Source organism: Podarcis gaigeae (assembly GCF_964106915.1).
Source record: "Podarcis gaigeae genome assembly, chromosome: 10".
Lineage (NCBI taxonomy): Eukaryota > Metazoa > Chordata > Lepidosauria > Squamata > Lacertidae > Podarcis > Podarcis gaigeae.
In genome coordinates, this window is record NC_139686.1 from 2,012,006 (window position 1) to 2,030,052 (window position 18,047).

Consider the following 18,047-nt stretch of genomic DNA (forward strand, 5'->3'; position numbering starts at 1 on the left):
CCTCCTCCTTCCTCCTTCCCTCCTTCCTTCCTTCCTCTTCCTCCTCCCTCCCTTTCCCCGGTCTCCTTGGCGACGCGGGGCTCCGTCTCTTCCTCCGGCGAGGCCTACCTTCCCGCGCGGGGCGCCCCGGCCTCGCCTAGCCTCTCTGCCCGGCGAGGCGGCGCCTGGGCGGGGAAGGGGGCGAAGAAGGCGCCTCCCTCTTCCTCGGGGGCTCGGAGAGGTGCGGGGGCGCAGCGGGGGGGGGGGAGGAGGCCCACTCCGCTTTGCCCACATGGGGGGCTGGGGGGGGACCGGCTCGGGGGGGGGTGTTTCGCTTTGCAATTGGGGGGGGGGGCTGCTGCTCATGGTCCCCTCGCCTTAGGAGGTGGGGAGATTACCCCCCCCCCAGGTTGGGGGGTGTCTCTGCTGGTCCCCTATGGGCAGGGGGGCTGCCCTGCTAGAGGCAGGCAAAGGGGGCGCTGAGCCAGGCGCGGGGGGGGTGTGTGTGCAAAGAAATAATAATAGTAATAATAATAAACAACAGCAGGGGTGCAGCACAGCCAGGAAAGATGCCTTGTGGGGAGGGGGCTCATTCTGGTGCCAGGTGGGCACTACATGCCTGTGCCCATGACACACAGGTGGTCCTGACTGGTGGTGGTGCCAGCGGTCAATAATCATAATCATAATTAATAATAATAATTAATAATAGGGGTGCAGCACAGCCAGGAAAGATGCCTGGTTTTTTTGGGGGGCTCATTCTGGTGCCAGGTGGGCACTACATGCCTGTGCCCATGACGCACAGGTGGTCCTGACTGGTGGTGGTGCCAGCGGTCAATAATCATAATCATAATTAATAATAATAATTAATAATAGGGGTGCAGCACAGCCAGGAAAGATGCCTGGTTTTTTGGGGGGGCTCATTCTGGTGCCAGGTGGGCACTACATGCCTGTGCCCATGACGCACAGGTGGTCCTGACTGGTGGTGGTGCCAGCGGTCAATAATCATAATCATAATTAATAATAATAATTAATAATAGGGGTGCAGCACAGCCAGGAAATATGCCTTGTTGGGGGGGCTCATTCTGGTGCCAGGTGGGCACTACGTGCCTGTGCCCATGACGCACAGGTGGTCCTGACTGGTGGTGGTGCCAGCGGTCAATAATAATAATTAATAATAATAATTAATAATAGGGGTGCAGCACAGCCAGGAAAGATGCCTGGTTTTTTGGGGGGGCTCATTCTGGTGCCAGGTGGGCACTACATGCCTGTGCCCATGACGCACAGGTGGTCCTGACTGGTGGTGGTGCTAGCGATTAATAATAATAATAATAATAATGGGGTGCAGCACAGCCAGGAAAGATGCCTGGTTTGGGGGGGGCTCATTCTGGTGCCAGGTGGGCACTGCATGCCTGTGCCCATGACGCACAGGTGGTCCTCACTGGTGGTGATGCCAACGGTCAATAGTAATAATAATCAGTGCTTTTTTCTGGGGGGACGCAGGGATACGCATACCCCTAAACGTTTGGTGAATCTAAGCTTGGCACATTGAGGGGCAGTATTTCAATATGAGTCGGAAAATGAGAGTCCCCTAAACATTTTTTTAGGGGGGGAGCACTAATAATAATAATAGGGGTGCAGCACAGCCAGGAAAGATGCCTTGTTGGGGGGGGCTCATTCTGGTGCCAGGTGGGCTCCATGATGCACAGGTGGTCCTGACTGGTGGCGGTGGTGGTGCCAGCAGTCAATAATCATCATCATCAGTGCTTTTTTTCTGAGGGGAAGCAGGGGTACGCATACCCCTAAACATTTGATGAATCTAAATTTGGCCTCATTGACGGGCAGTATTTCAATATAAGTCGGAAAATGAGAGTACACCTAAACATTTTTGTAAAGAAAAAAAACACTGATACTACTACTAATTTACAGTATTTATACTCTGCCCATCTGGCCGGGTTTCCCCAGTCACTCTGGGTGGCTCCCAACAGAATTAAAGGCACAATAAAACATAAAACATTAAAAACTTCTCAAAACAGCATCAGGCTTGGCTATTGGGACCCCTAGATGCTAATAATAATAGTAATAATGTTATTTGTATCCCCACCTATCTGACAGTTTATTTTTATTTATTTATTGAATTTATATACCGCCCTATACCTGGAGGTCTCAGGTCAGTTCACAGAAAAGATGAGCATAAAAACCACAATATATAAGATCAAAATAAAAACAACAATCCAGTAACACGCCCCCCCTGCCCCTGCCAAAGAAGCCACATTTTAAAAGGACATAGGATGGTGGTTGCCTCAGCCATTCTACCCAGGCAGGTTGCAGCAAATATAAAAACAATAAAAGGGCTGCCATTTGGCATTGGGTCTGCACCAGTGGCATGCCTGCAAAATTAAATCTGCTATAAATGCAGTAATATCATTTATTCAGTTTTATTAATGTGTGTGTATGATTGATTGTAAATTGCCTCCAGACTTTCTTAGTGGGAAAAGCCATGGGAAACCTAATCAATTTACCGTATTTTTTGCTCTATAAGACTCACTTTTTCCCTCCTAAAAAGTAAGGGGAAATGTGTGTGCGTCTTATGGAGCGAATGCAGGCTGCGCAGCTATCCCAGAAGCCAGAACAGCAAGAGGGATTGATGCTTTCGCTGCGCAGCAATCCCTCTTGCTGTTCTGGCTTCTGAGATTCAGAATTTTTTTTTTCTTGTTTTCCTCCCCCAAAAACTAGGTGCATCTTGTGGTCTGGTGTGTCTTATGGAGAGAAAAATACGGTAATTCGTTTCCCTTTTGTGCCATGTCTTTTAGATTGCAAAGCCTGTCTGTCTATTGCTCTTAGTAAGCTGCAATTTTCTTTAATTTCATTATCAATTAATATTGCCATTTCAAATAAAAAAATAGAGTCTAAATCGCTTTGAGGCTTTACAAATCCGGTAAAACCTAACCCTGACTGGAGCATTTGACATCCGCTTTGTCCTGTGGCAAGCTCCAGTCTGGGCAGGGAAAAGACGCCAGGGGTCAGCAAACTTTTTCAGCCTGGGGCCAGTCCACTGTCCCTCGGACCTTTTGGGGGGCCAGACTATATTTTTTTTAAAAAGGAAGAATTCCTATGCCCCACAAATAAGCCAGAGATGCATTTTAAATAAAGGGACACATTCTACTCATGTAAAAACACGCTGATTCCTGGACCATCTGCAGGCCGGATTGAGAAGGCGATTGGGCCGGATCCGGCCCCCGGGCCTTAGTTTGCCTACCCATGGAAAAGAGGTTTGCCAGGTACCAGGCCTAACAGGATGCAGAGTTCCACCATTGTCCCTCTGGCCTTACAGGTGTCGTGCTGATCCTGCCAAAGCCCGATGGCCGAGGAGATGGCCGATGGAGATGCCAGCCTGGAGCTGGATCAGGAGAAATACGACGCTGATGAGAACGTGAAGATTATCTGCCTTGGGGACAGCGCAGTGGGGAAGTCCAAGTGAGTGGCCGAGAAAAAGTCCCAAAGGATATCTGGCGTATCTGACTATTCCCGCCCAGAGGTTCTGCGGTTTGCTTCCGTCGCTGACGTTTCCATTGCCATTATGGAGGTCCAGCTCTACTAAAACTTGTTTTCCTTTGAACGGGCAGCATAGATGCATGGCACCCTCTCTGTGTTTTGGAGAGGGCTGGATTTAGGTTTGATGAGGCCCTAAGCTACTGAAGGTAATGGGGCCCTTTCTGCGTCCTGCTGTCCTTTGCCAACAACAATTTGCCACTGTTTTTTTGTGTTTAATATATGCTATGTGGTCATTTATGGACCTAATAGCTATCTAGAGCCATTTGCACATCACAAAATATGTATTTTTTCAAAGTAATTGTTAAACTGAAATACAATTAAGAAGTAGTACAGTGGTGCCTCCAGTTGCGGACAGGATCCGTTCCAGAGGTCTGGTTGGATCCCGAGGTTTCCGCAACCAGAGGGACCGCTTCTGCGCATGCACGCACTGCGAAACCCGGAAAAATACTTCTGGGTTTGCCGCACCTGCATCCTTGAAGGATACGCAACCAGAGGTGTGCGTATCCAGAGGTACCACTGTATATTAATAGTGAAATACAATTAAGAAGAAATATATTCAACCAGCGATATTTTAGGGAGCAGGCTAGCAGGCGGGGCCCATGACTTGCATCACAGGAGCCTACACAACACAAAAGACTTGCTGCATATAGCTTTTATTTTATTGGTTTTTCATCTTCTATTTTGGAAATGTACATTCAGGTTTTTTGCCTTTCAATTTTTTTGGGGCCCCCAAGAGAGTGGAGCCCTAAGCTATAGCTTGTTTAGCTTATACGTAAATCTGGCCCTGGTTTTGGACTACATCTCCCATTGGCCCCAGAGGTAGAGCATAGGCATTGTGGCAAGTAGCCAAAGAGACCTTATTCTCTGGCGCAGCTCAGAATGGAGGATGCAGAGTGTGGCCAAAAAAGCCTTTTTATCTTTACACCTCTTTGATTTTTCTGAACGGGCCCGTTCCTCACTAGGTTTCTGTTTCCTTCTCTTTCAGGTTAATGGAACGCTTTCTCCTGGATGGGTTGTATCCTTTGAGATCTTACAAACTTACACAAGCTGCAGCCCAGAAAGGGATGGGGACGGCGGTGGCATTTAATTCCTTTGCTTGTTTGAGATTAAAACTCACTTGCACTCACGGCAACTGCTCTTACTGGTTAGAGCAGTTTCCATACTTGGGCCTCCAGCTGCTTTATGGACTACAACTCCCATCATCCTTTGCTAGCACAACCAGTCATCAGGGATGATGGGAATGGAATTGTAGTCCCAAAATAGCTGGAGACCCAAGTATGGGAAAACCTGGGTTAGATTGCGATGCTGATAATGCCAAGGTTGCAGGTTTGATCCCCATATGGGAGAGCTGGCATGTAGCTGACAGCTGCATCTATTGCTTAACTGTGAAATGATGGCCGTCTGAAATCAGGATTCTCTGGCGCGCCCGCAGTTAGATTTAAAAACGGTGTCGTCGCTTGAAAGGCGCCTTGACTCGCACCCGCAGCAAGCCTCACCAGCTCTCCACCTTCGCCCTGACGCTCTACAAGCATACAGCCACCGTGGATGGCAAGACGATCCTCGTGGGTGAGAGCCTTGCTGGGCAGGGCAGCTTTGGGCCACGTGGGACTTGGGAACTGGGGTCTCTTCCACTCCCTTTTGGAGTGGCACCAGCTCTGGGGGAAGCTGCTTGCATCTTGCCCCTTTCAGATCAGGAAACCTCCCAGTGGATTCATGCAAAGTTGAGTGAGGTAGTAGGAGAGCTGGGAGGGAAATGACATGTGGCAACCAGTATGCCCCTTGGGTTTCATAAATGGGTAAAGGTAAAGGGACCCCTGACCATTAGGTCCAGTCGTGGGTGTCATCCGCATACTGGTGAACACCCAGCCCAAACCCCCTGATGATCTCTCCCAACGGCTTCATATAGATGTTAAAAACCCAGTTGATGCGAGTTTTAATATGTTTTCAGCCTATTGTTATTTTCACTTTTCGAAAGTCTCAAATTATTCTTAACTTCTCTTGATAAGTTTTTTGCAAGCCACTTTGAGGTTTGTTTGTTTGTTTTATCATCAAGCAGTGCATAATTTTTATGAAATACCGTATTTTTCCTTCTATAACACGCAGATTTTTTTCTCCTAAAAAGGAAGGGGAAATGTCTGTGCGTGTTATGGAGCGAATGTGTGGTCCCTGGAGCCAAATGGTGCAAGGGGAGGCAAAAAAAAAGCAGGCAAAAATCGCGTGTCTCCTAGAAGGGAAAGCTGAAAAGAGGAAGTGGCTGCTTTCCTGCATTCTGCCTCAGGGTCTTACTGCCCACCTACCTCTGTTTCCTTGCTGTGTTTGCTGAAACGGAACAAAGAGCAGGGAAAGCCCCTCCCCTTCAGGCAAGCAGAAGGGAAAGCTCCGTGCAGGAGGGAGAGAGAGCGAGCGCGTGCGAGCTGGCTGGCTTGGGTGGGTAGGTGAGGGAAAACTTTTGCCTTCCTTTCCTCCCTCCCGTTATACCCCTGTCCTGCATTCTTAGCCAGCTGCTTCTGTGCACACCCCTCTTGTGCTCCTTGTCCGTTCTGTGTTTTTCCTTCCCTCCCCACTTAAAATGTGGTTAAAAAGCATGGATCCACATGGATCCTCAGGATCTTTGCATTGGGTCAGCCCAAATTCACCATCAGATCACATAGCATGTCCATGGCTACAGCCTGCCCCCCAAAAATCACGCACCCACTGTTGCCTGGGGCTGCAATGGTGCAAAAACGTGGTTAAAAAGCATGGATCTACATGGATCCTCAGGATCTTTGCATTAGGTCAGCCCAAATTCACCATCAGAGCACATAGCATGTCCATGGCTACAGCCTGCCTCCCAAAAATCACGCACCCACTGTTGCCTGGGGCTGCAATGGTGCAAAAACGTGGTTACAAAGCATGGATCCACAGGGATTCTCAGGATTTTTGCATTGGGTCACCCCAAATTCACCATCAGAGCACATAGCATGTCCATGGCTACAGCCTGCCCCCAAAAAATCACGCACCCACTGTTGCCTGGGGCTGCAATGGTGCAAAAACGTGGTTACAAAGCATGGATCCACAGGGATTCTCAGGATTTTTGCATTGGGTCACCCCAAATTCGCCATCAGATCACATGTCTGTGGCCACAGCATGAAGCACAAAAATGATACATCCACTGTTTCATTCAGAATGTTTTTTCCCTCGTTTTCCTCCTCTAAAAACGATGTGCGTGTTATGGTCAGGTGCGTGTTATAGAGCGAAAAATACGGTACATAATAAATAAGAGGAGGAAACCGTGGGCAAGTTTTTTTTGGGGGGGGGGGACAGAAAGCAAAGCAGGTAAGGGGAAAGGTTTCACACCCAGTGAGTTTTGGTTTACTCAGGCTCTTCATCAGGGAGTAAATACAGAAGTTCAGTGAGATATTAAATTTTCTTTGCTTCCTCCTCCCCCCGCCCCCCCTGGGCCCAGTAGTGGGCTACCAGGGGTGGGCTAGCTGGGGCCAGGAAAATATAAGCCAGGCAGATCACAGACAGGAAGCCTTGTTTTCCTGTTGCCCTTGGTGATGGAGGAAGAGCTTCTACATCCTCCTTCACCTGCTGAACTCTCAAGAAGCATTCTGCGACCAGAGTGTGCTTGTATCTAGAGCAGCCTTTCTCAACCTGTGGGTCCCCAGATGTTGTTAAACTACAACTCCCATCACCCCTAGCTAGCAAGGTCAGAGCTCAGGGATGATGGGAGTTGTAGTCCAACAACATCTGGGGACCCACAGGTTGAGAACCGCTGATCTAGAGATTTATTCCTTTATTCATTTGCACACCACTTTGATCATCAGAAAACCTCAGAGGGATTTCCGGTTTCCAAGAAACGTAAAGCGATAGAATTATCACAAAGCAACCTCAGCAATAACTTTAGAAGTTAAGATAGGCTGGAAGCAGATTAAACCCTGCATCAACTTTCTAAACCCCTGTATATGCTAGAAGTGGAGCTTTCTTCCCTGCTATGGTTAATGCAGCCATGGGCCATTCCTGCTTTTCAGACTTCTGGGACACGGCTGGGCAGGAGCGCTTCCAGAGCATGCATGCTTCCTACTACTACAAGGCTCACGCCTGCATCATGGTAAGTGGGTGGGCTGCCTTTTGGGCCGGGGCTGCAGAGGGGGCACCAGGGGTGGCAGGCAGTAAGCGGGGAAGCCTGGTGTGGCTTTGAGAAGTTTGGGCGAGGCTTTGGCTCGGGCTGTGCTGTGTGTGCTTCGCCAAGCTCTCCCACGGAGCTGCGTCTTTGCCCCTGCTTGTTCTGGGTCAGCCTAGACTACCGTATGCGACTCGTGTTATGGGATGTGAGTATTCTGCAGAGCTGGGATTCTACAGTAGGAAATCCTGTGCAGAATTTTGCACATCCAATGCGTTATACATAGGGCTGCCTCTGAAGACAGTTCGGAAACTTCAGCTGTTGCAGATTTCAGCGGCCAGGTTGCTCACCAGAACAAGACAGTTTGAGCATCTTACACCAATCCTGGTCTGGCCGCACTGGCGACCAATTAGTTTCTGGGCCCAATTCAAAGTGCTGGTTTTGACCTATAAAGCCTTAAAACGGCTCAGGACCACAGTACCTCAAGGAACGCCTCTTCCCATATGAACCAACCTGGACCCTGAGATCATCTTTTGAGGCCCTTCTTCATGTGCCGCCTCCGCGAGAGGTCAGGAGGGTGGCAACACGAGAACGGGGCATTCTCTGCAGTGGCTCCCCATCTGTGGCATACTCTCTCCAGGGAAGTTCGCCTGACGCCTTCATTATACACCTTTAGGTGCCAGGCAAAAACGTTCCTTTTCAACCAGGCCTTTGCCTAACTTGATCTACATCCTATATCCTTTTTAAAAAATGCTGGCTCTTTTAGAGCTTTTTTTATTGGGTTGCTTTTGTTTTGATTTTATGTATTTGATATTTTATGCGAACCGCCCTGAGACCTTCGGGTATAGGGTGGTATAGAAATTAAATAAATAAATAAATAAATAAATAAATAAATAATATAAAACGGATAAATGAAGAGCTCCCAATAGCTCAGTTGCTGGGAGGGGGCACTGTTGCCCCAGCTGTGGGTCTGTTGCACTGTGGTTTCTCTTGGTCAGCCGTGGGGCAGGGGATCACTCTTTGCATGCTGCAAAGTACGACCTCGTTTAAGACTGGAGGCCTTTGGCAATCCTGCTAGCCTCCGCAGAGCATGCTTTTCCCTGGAGGCATTTGGACCCTGCACTTCCACCACCACCGCCCCCAGCCAGCCCCTCAAGTTACTGGTTTGGGTCCTACCCTCTCTTTTCTGCTGCTCCTGAGGGCGGGGGGACCCAAACCAGTGGCTTCAAATTGCAAGAAGGGAGATTCCAACTAAACATTAGGTCGAGTTGATCCCTGCATGGGACGGGTGCATATTTCTGCATTGCAGGAGACTGGACAAGATGATCTTCAGGGTCCCTTCTAACTCTATGATTCTGGCTTTAAGAGTCGTTCAACGGTGGAACGGGCTTCCTGGGAAGGTGGTGGACTCCTCCCTTGGAGGTTTTTAAGCAGAAGTTGGATAGCCATCTTTAACAGATTCTTTAGCTGTGATTCCTGCATTGTGGGGGTTGGACTGGATTCTTAACTACTTCAGGCCAGAGGGCCACCTGTGTCTGCAATGGGCTCTTTCCCTCTCTCATGCCAGGTCTTTGACGTCCAGAGAAAGGTCACCTACAAGAACCTGAGCAGTTGGTACAAGGAGCTGCGGGAATTCCGCCCCCAGATCCCTTGCATTGTGGTTGCCAACAAAATCGACGGTGGGTCTCCTCGAAGCTCTGGGGGATCACTGGGGGAGAGACCAGATGTGTGCTGGCCTGTAGTTGTAAAAGCAAAGCTCACAAGCTCCAGCAACCACATGAATTAGGAGCATCTGTTGGGCAGCGGGATGAGTTCAGTGGTTGGAGAATCCCATCCTTTCCCTCATAGGAAAGACAAGCAGAAATCCCTGCTGGCTGCCAAAAGACACACCGTGTGGTGGCCAGGCAGGCTTTCCTAAGGGACGGCTATTGAATGAATGAATGAATGAATGAATGAATGAATGAATGAATCTTTATTTGCGTCAGCCATCGGCCATAGCAATGAAACAACAATACGATATACAAAGAACAGAAAGAAAAAGTCAGTTATATAAAATGCATTTTAGGGTTTTGAATCAATGGTCAAATTTTGGTTCTTATTCCAACTGCCCCAGATAAAAACGTTGCAACATTTGCTGTCACCTGCTTCTCTTGATCTGCCAAGAGAAAGGACACTGGGGCAGTGGCTGGGCGACCCGGAATGGACAATAAAAGAGGGGTGAGAACCTCATTCCTCAAGTCTTTATAAAGAGTGCAAACCAGAAGGGCATGTGCCACCAAATTGGTACTGCCATCTCCACAGGGACAGAAGTGTTTTTCGTGAGGAATCTGTTGGAATCATCCCTCAAGTACAGCCGAGGGCAATACATTCAATGTTGCGAGAGCAAAAGCGCATCTGTATTTTAAAATCACTAGGTTATGCAGATAGGGGGCCAGAGAGTCGAAATGGGAAGGTGGTAAATAGTCTTACCACAGGCAGAATTTCCTTATTGTGGCCAAGTTGTTCTGATGCTCGATATCATGGGCGCTGACAAATTAGACAGTTTGCTTTACTAAAACCCAAAGTGAGTAGCTGTTGTGGTGAGGTTTTTGACAGTTTTAGTCCAGGCGCTCTTGTGACAATCTTGCAGCAAGGGAGGCTATTGCGCATGGGGTGCCACCACTGCAAAGGCCCTGCCGTGCTCCCCTGCAGCACACACTTAAAGAGGGGAACAGAGAAATCCCTCATATCAAAGAGAAAGGGGGGGAAGAGTGTACAGGAGTGTCAGGACACTTTAACATATTAGTTTTCAGCTGAGCGCTCAGCCTCTGGACTTCAGAATCCTTGACAGGCAGCTGGTTGAGGGCGGACTGGTTGGCAGGGCAGTGCCCCATTTGCCCGAGTTGGCCAGCTCCCACTGCTCCGCTGGCGTCAATCCTGCCCAGAAAGCCAGTTCTTTTTTTAAAAAATTATTTTTATTCAATTCCTTCAGCTCATCCGCAAATCTTCCGTTTTCTAATCTTCTGTCCACAATTCTAAATTTAACATTGCCTTTTATTTTGAATAAACCTATTCCCTTGTTCCCTTTTTTAAAGTGTTGCTAATATTATTTCTTCACAAAGCTTCCTGTAAACCCACAAACGTTATTTGCGTATCACATATGCTTTTCATATAGTCCACAAATTTACTCCAGTCCTTGGTAAATTTGTGATCTCGTCGGTTTCGGACCCTTCCTGTTAGTTTATCCAATTCTGCGTAGTCCTTTAATTTCATTCTCCATTCTTCTATCGTTGGTAATTCTTCCTGCTTCCATTTTTGAGCCAGTAATATTCTTGCTGCTGTTACTGCATATAAAAATAATTTATGGAAATAGAAATATTTATAGCAAAATAAAGGAAAATCACATAAAGGATTCACAAGTCACATCGTTAGGGGCTCTCTCTATGAAGTCTGGGAGAAAAACAAAAAGCTCCTAGAGGAAAAAACACCCTGGTGGCTTTCGCCAGTTGACATTTCAACGATTAAAAAAGTAAATATGGAAGGAAAAAGACTTACCTATGAAGATTTATTAATAAGATCAGAAAACAGATGGAAGATGAGAACATATGAAGAGCTGAAAGGTAATTTAACAAGTTGGCTACAATTCCACGAAATAAACGCAATATGGACAGATCACAAAAAAGTAGGGATGAACGAGAAGAAATCCAAATTCCAGACAGAAATAATTGAGGGTAATTGTAAGTTACTATCTAAAATGTACGACTTATTATTGGAGTGGGATACGAAAGACGAAGAAATAAAGGAAGTTATGACTAGATGGGCAATGGATCTGGGATATAACATAGACTATGATAAGTGGCGGAATTTATGGACTAACGGAATGAAATTCACAGCATGTGCAACACTAAGGGAAAACTTAGAAAAGATGATGTACAGGTGGTACATCACCCCGGCAAAACTGGGGAAGATGTACAAAACAGCTAGTAAGTCTTGTTGGAAATGTAAAACTAGAGAAGGTAGTTTTTTCCACATGTGGTGGACATGCGAAGTAATGAAGAAATATTGGGAAGGCATTTATAATGAACTAAAAAAAATATTTAAATATACCTTTATTAAAAAGCCGGAGGCCTTCCTATTGGGTATAATTGGGGACGAAATTAAAAAAGAAGATAAAACATTATTTCAATATGCCACAGCTGCTGCTAGATTATTAATTGCCCAAAATTGGAAAAGCCAAAGTATCCCAGAAATTAGAGATTGGCAAACAAAGTTATTTGAATTTGTACAACTTGCAAAAATGACACAAAAAATTAGAAACCAAAAAAATACAAAGTTTACGAATGATTGGAAAAAATTCATGACCTACATTGAAGAGAACTATAAGAACATAAAAACCACAGCAGGATTGATTTAGTTCTTATGATGTATAAGTCTATTATAATTAGTAACTGCAAGAGAAATAAATTATTTAATGTAAGCCTGAAACCAGTAGGGATGGAAGTCAATAGGTGTACAAAGGAAGGATTAAAGTATCTAGAGATATAAAGAGACAATTGAACAAGCAAAGAAGTGTAAAAAGAAATAGTCATTATGTTTAGAAATTTGTTTTATTTTATTTTGATGTAATGGCTGTAACCGTTTTTCTTTTCGTGTTTTTGTTTTTTCGCGCTGTCATTGTTTTTCTTTTTGATCATTTAAGCAAAAATTAATAAAAAGAATTCACACACACAAAAAATTTATGGTCCTTTCTATTTATTTCATTTCCAACCATTCCTAACAAAAAAGCTTCTGGTTTTTTAACAAATGTATATTTCAACATTTTTTTCAGTTCATTATATATCACTTCCCAGCCAGTTCATTTTCTGAATTCAGTAAAGGAAATAATCTGCTTTCTCTCCTGGGTCGAAGCCAGTGGAGGAAGGTAGTTCTGCAGAAGCTGGTTGGGCACAGCACTGAGTGGCTAGCATTAGTGACGTCAACCACCTTCCTTCCTGCCCCCTATTCATGGAGCAGTTTTGCAACATCATTGTACTAGACTTTGTATTTTAAACAATAGCAGTAACGGGGAGAAAGATGATTGCTTTATTAAACTTGCATGCCTTCCTTTTTTTAAATGATCAAGCGGGCAGTACCTAGGTAGTGTGCCTTCCCCACAATGGCTCCTTGAACAATGACCTCCTCTTTTGCTCCTCCAGCCGACATGAAGGTGACTCAGAAAGGCTTCAGCTTTCCGCGGAAGTTCAACCTACCCTTCTATTTTGTGTCTGCTGCAGATGGCACCAATGTGGTGAAGGTAGGAGAGAGCTTTCGCCTGGGAGGGAGGCAGGACCTGCGGCTGACAGTCTTCCTGGGGGGGGAGCTGATGAGTGGTGGAATCGGCTTGGCAGCCGCCCTCCTATGGGGTGGGAGAAACCCAGAGCCCACCTTCTTACCTTTTCAGAGGTCTCCCTTCCTCTCCCACCAGGTCTTCAACGATGCCATCAAGCTGGCTGTGGCCTACAAACAGAATTCAGAAGACTTTATGGATGAAGTCTTGAAGGAACTGGAAGTAAGAGCAAATCTCTCCAGTGTGTTCCCCCACCCTGTCCTTGTGAGGCACCCAAGCCCTTGGAGACTCGCGCCGCATTCCTTGGGAAGAGCATAGAACCCAGCACTTTACAGAGTTGGAAGGGACCCAGGGGGGTCATCTAGAGCAAACCCCTGCAATGCAGGGATCACAGCAACTGAACTTCCTTTTACCGTATTTTCCGCTCTATAAGATGCACCAGACCATAAGACGCACCTAGTTTTTGGAGGAGGAAAACAAGGAAAAAAATATTCTGAATCCCAGAAGCCAGAACAGCAAGAGGGATCTGGCTTCTGGGATTGCCTCTTGCTGTTCTGGCTTCTGGGATAGGCGCGCAAAGCCTCTTCAGGGCAAGAGGATGAAGGCTCCCCCTGCCCGGAAGAGGCTTCACGTGCGCAGCGATCCCGCTTGCTGTCCTGGCTTATGGGATAGCCACGCGCAGCCTCTCCTGGGCAGTGGGAGGAAGGCTCCCCCAAGAGCCGCACTCCCTTTTAAGAGCATGCGGAGCATGTGTGCGGCTCTTGGGGGCTTTTCCCCGAGGAGGGAGAAGGGCAGCAGCTCTTTAAAGGAAGCACTGAGCAGAGCCTCCCACCTGCATTCGCTCCATAAGATGCACACACATTTCCCCTTACTTTTTAGGAGGGGAAAAGTGCGTCTTATAGAGTGAAAAATACGGTAATTGAACTGCTTTGAAGCCCCCGCGAGCCTGTAGTGACCTCTGGTTTTGATAGCCCTGGCTGCGGCTGAAGAGCCCCTTTCTACCCCTCGCCTTGGCTCATGGGCCCAGCTGCCAGTCCCGCCCCTGCCGCACTTCCACTTTCAGCAGCTACAGGCTCCAGCTGCTTTCCTTTTCCTCTGTGGCAGGGGTCAGCAACCCATGGCTCCGGAGCCGCATGTGGCTCTTTTACACCTTTGCCGCAGCTCCGGGGCGGATACTAGCAAGGGGAGGAGGCGCATTGTGTGCCCCAACACTCCCCACTGTGGCAGGCGCTGTACTGGCTGTGACGTCGCATGGGGGCGATGCGTGTGTTAGTCACGCACCGTCCCGACGTCACCTTCCTGCCCGCTGTCAGATCGCGGCTCCGGAGATATATTTGTTTTAAATGTCGCAATGGTTTTGCGGCTCTTTTTGTCTTAAAGGTTGCAGACCCCTGCTCTGTGGCCATACCTGCTTTTCCCTGCTACTCTTGCTTCTGGCTGCAGGTGAGAGCAGCTGCTGTCAGGGATCGAGCAATAGAAAACAGCCAGAGCAGCAGGGCCCTTGTTTCTTCTGCGGCGGAAAAGCCAGGTGCTGCAGCAAGAGGAACAGGGTGATGACAACAGTGGCTGCCTCCTTACTGGGAAGGGTGGTAGTCATACTTAATAGTTAGTGTATGCCCTGTGTTCAAATGGCGCTTTGCAAAAAATAATAATACAATAACAGTAATTTAAATACAGTGAAAACAATCTCAAACTCATATTGGTGTTGTTTAGTCGTTCAGTTGTGTCCGACTCTTCATGACCCCCTGGACCAGAGCATGCCAGGCACTCCTGTCCTCCACCGCCTCCCGCAGTTTGTTCAAACTCATGCTGGTAGCTTCGAGAACACTGTCCAAACCTCTCATCCTCTGTCATCCCCTTCTCCTTGTGCCCTCCATCTTTTCCAGCATCAGGGTCTTTTCCAGGGAGTCTTCTCACGAGGTGGCCAGAGCCTCAGCTTCAGGATCTGTCCTTCCAGTGAGCACTCAGGGCTGATTTCCTTCAGAATGGAGAGGTCTGATCTTCTTGCAGTCCAGGGGACTGTCAAGAGTTTCCTCCAGCACCATAATTCAAAAGCATCCATTCTTCGGCGATCAGCCTTCTTTATGGACAAACTCAGATAGGCAGACGCAAACTGGTGCAGCGGAAGCCTCAATTGCCGCTGCCTGTAGTGGCTGTTGGAACTGAGAAGGACTAGGAAGGAAAGATTCCATGCTGGAGCCCCCCAAGAGGTGGACTGGGCTTTTTCTCTGATGTTTTGCTGTTCCAACTTTCTCTTGTCTTCTTTCAGAATTTCGAACTGGAGAAGAAGGGGGAGGACTCGACTGACAAAGAGGAGAACAGCCCAGAAGAAAACCCCCCATCAACCTGAGGCCAGGGAATGGGATGGCCTAGATCCGCTTCCTCAAGTAGCTAGAGGTGCCCAGTTTGCAGGGACTTTGGGGTGGGGAGCAGTGGTCCCTGCACAGAGGTGCCGGCCCTCCCTCCCTAAGGGAGGCAACCTGACAGAGATCAGCTCTGCTTCTCTGGATCCTTGTGGTGTGGGTGACCAGGCAGAGAACCCGTAGCAGTTCCCTCCCCTTAAGAATGCTGGGGAGGTGGGGGGAATATATGGTTTGGTGGGAGTTGGGCTCACGGATCCCCCTGCCCCACATCTTGGGGATCTTCAGCCATGAGCTATTGTGGATGGCGTCTGCCTTCAGAAATAAATATTTGAAGGACTTGCGGCAGAGTTTGGAGACCTTTTTTTGCAGGGACGTCAAACTTCTAAGAGACCGCAATCTACTCACATGATTGAAATCTGGCAGTGATCTACCCCAGGGGTGGGGGAGGTTCAGGTCAAAGTTGTTGAGCTTTTTTTAAGGGAGGAACGGGGGGTGTTTTCAGGTCTAATGAATGAAAAAAGGCGCTCAGGCGTCAGTTGCTAAGGAGACAACATCACTTCCGTTCTAGCAATCTACAGGACACGGGGAGGGGCCGGATGGAGGAGCCAGCGATCTACCAAAACCTCCAGGGGATTGACCAGTCAATCCCAATAAACCTGTTGGACACCCATGTTTCCTTGCATTCTCCCCAAGGAAGCAAAGGAAGTCAGGTTGGCGTAAGCGAGAAGAGCCCCGTGGCTGGATCAGACCTCAGGAGGCAGGGATGGCCACCAGCCCACACTAGCAGCCAAAACTGTGGGAACCTTTTTGAAAACATACATTTTTGAGGTTTGATGGCTCATAACACCACTTTCTTTCAGAGTGATACCATAGCATTATATATTAATGTAAAGATAATTTCGTGAAGAATGTAATGTTCAGTTATCTGTATTCTATCAAAAGTTATAGCCAAATAACCAGAAAAAGGAAGCACAACTTGCTTAGGTTGATAATGTGGTAGCTTTCCTTCATTTAAATGTAGCCAATGAGCATGTGTGTTTAGAGAGCCAATCAGGTGTCATCTTGTTTTGGCAATGATCCAATCAGGTCACAGTAGGATTCAGCTATTGATGTTACGTACTGAAGCTGAGAGGAGGACGTTTGTCAGTGTGTTATGTGATTGTTTTCATGTTGTTTGGGTTATTTTTTTGGTGTTCTTTCATATAGTGAGCTTGTAAAACACAATAAAATTAAAGAAATGGTGCAAAGAGTTGACTGGTTCACCCAGGAAGCGATGTAAAATAGTACTATTAAGTGAACAAGGCTACAGTTATGAAGAAATTAGAAGAAAAATTGGTGGAAACTTAACCAAAGGTGGCATTTCTAAATTTTTGAAGAGGTATAAGAAGACTCAATCACTACAAAATCAGACTAGTAAAGGCAGGAAAAGATGCACAACAAGTGATGATAGAAGAATTGAGATACTGTGCCTACGTGACAGAAGAAAATCATCTGAGTATATACAAGATGACATGGTGCAATATAATGCGAAGTTGAGTGCAAGGACTGTTCGGCGCATGCTGCAGGAATATGGTGTAAACACTAGAATTCTAAGGGAAAAGCCATTGTTATCTCTCAGACAAAGGTTGAAAAGATTAAACTGGGCTAAACCCATGTTATCTGGACAGCTGAACACTGGGACAATGTATTTTGGAGTGATGAGAGCAAAATCTCCTTGCTTGGTAGTGATGACATAAAATACGCTAGGAGAAGAATTGGAGATTTACATCTACCATGAAAGACCCAGTTAGTGTTATGATCTGGGGCTGTATGATAGCAAAAGGTGAGGGGAGAATTTGCATCATTAATGTGAATGTAAATGCCCAAAAATACATAGCCCAGACCTTTAACCCAACTGAAAATCTGTGGCGCTGACTGAAAAAACCTGTTAGTAGCAACCCAGCAATAAAACCCAATTAATAGAGGCAATAATTCAATCTTGGTTTCACATTATTACAGCTGCAGAACTAAAAAAAACTTGGTTCACTCCATGGGAAGGCTTTGTAAGCCTGTAATTGAAGCTAAAGGTTATCCAACTAAGTATTAACTGACATGGTGAGAATTTTTGTAGATCTCATTTTTTTCTATGTGTTTCACGTTTCTTCTTTATGACTGCTGTTGTAATAAATAATCCTTCATAAAAGTTATTGCACTACATTCTTCATTAAATTATCTTTCTGTTGATACATAATTTTATGGTATTGCTCCAAAAGAAAGTGATGTTATGACTCATCAAACCTTGGAAATACACTTTCCCCAAAAGGTTTCCACAATTTTGGCCACTAGCGTAGGTGACTGTGAAAGAGGGTTAGACAAAGAAAGGACCCCTGGATGGTCAAGTCCAGTCAAAGGCGACTATGGGGTTTCAGCTGAGGGAGCTGGCGTTTGTCCACAGACAGCTTTCCGGGTCGTGGCCAGCATGACAACTGTTTCTGGCACAATTGAACACCATGATGGAAACCAGAGTGTACGGAAATGCTGTTTACCTTCCCTCCACAGCAGTACCTGTTTATCTACTTGCACTGGTGTGCTTTCAAACTGCTAGGCTGGCAGGAGCTGGGATAGAGCAACGGGAGCTCACCCCATCACGGAGATTTGAACCACCGACCTGATGAGCAAGCCCAAGAGGCTCATTGGTTTAGACCACAGTGCCACCTGTGTCCCATATTAGACACCCACTCACTCAATCATTACCTTGTGGTGA

The 18,047-nt window shown here is 46.9% G+C and overlaps 1 protein-coding gene across 1 annotated transcript; it reads left to right on the forward strand.

Annotated features, from left to right (window-relative positions):
- Positions 1–5: 5 nt before the first annotated feature.
- RABL2B (RAB, member of RAS oncogene family like 2B) lies at positions 6–15,644 on the forward strand. The gene is made up of 9 exons (XM_083700969.1): positions 6–220; positions 3,311–3,453; positions 4,517–4,546; positions 5,018–5,097; positions 7,545–7,624; positions 9,204–9,315; positions 12,811–12,908; positions 13,080–13,163; positions 15,211–15,644. Exons 2-9 carry the CDS (start codon positions 3,338–3,340, stop codon positions 15,289–15,291), a joined length of 681 nt encoding a protein of 226 aa, XP_083557095.1. The 5' UTR covers positions 6–220; positions 3,311–3,337; the 3' UTR covers positions 15,292–15,644.
- The last annotated feature ends 2,403 nt before the right edge of the window (positions 15,645–18,047 follow it).

Bases quoted from the DNA above. Each gene is read 5' to 3' on its own strand.
- RABL2B (XM_083700969.1), top strand. From the start codon at position 3,338: ATGGCCGAGGAGATGGCCGATGGAGATGCCAGCCTGGAGCTGGATCAG. The intron at 5,098-7,544 runs GTGAGAGCCTTG...CCTGCTTTTCAG, and splicing joins TGGCAAGACGATCCTCGTGG to ACTTCTGGGACACGGCTGGG. The intron at 9,316-12,810 runs GTGGGTCTCCTC...TTGCTCCTCCAG, and splicing joins GGTTGCCAACAAAATCGACG to CCGACATGAAGGTGACTCAG.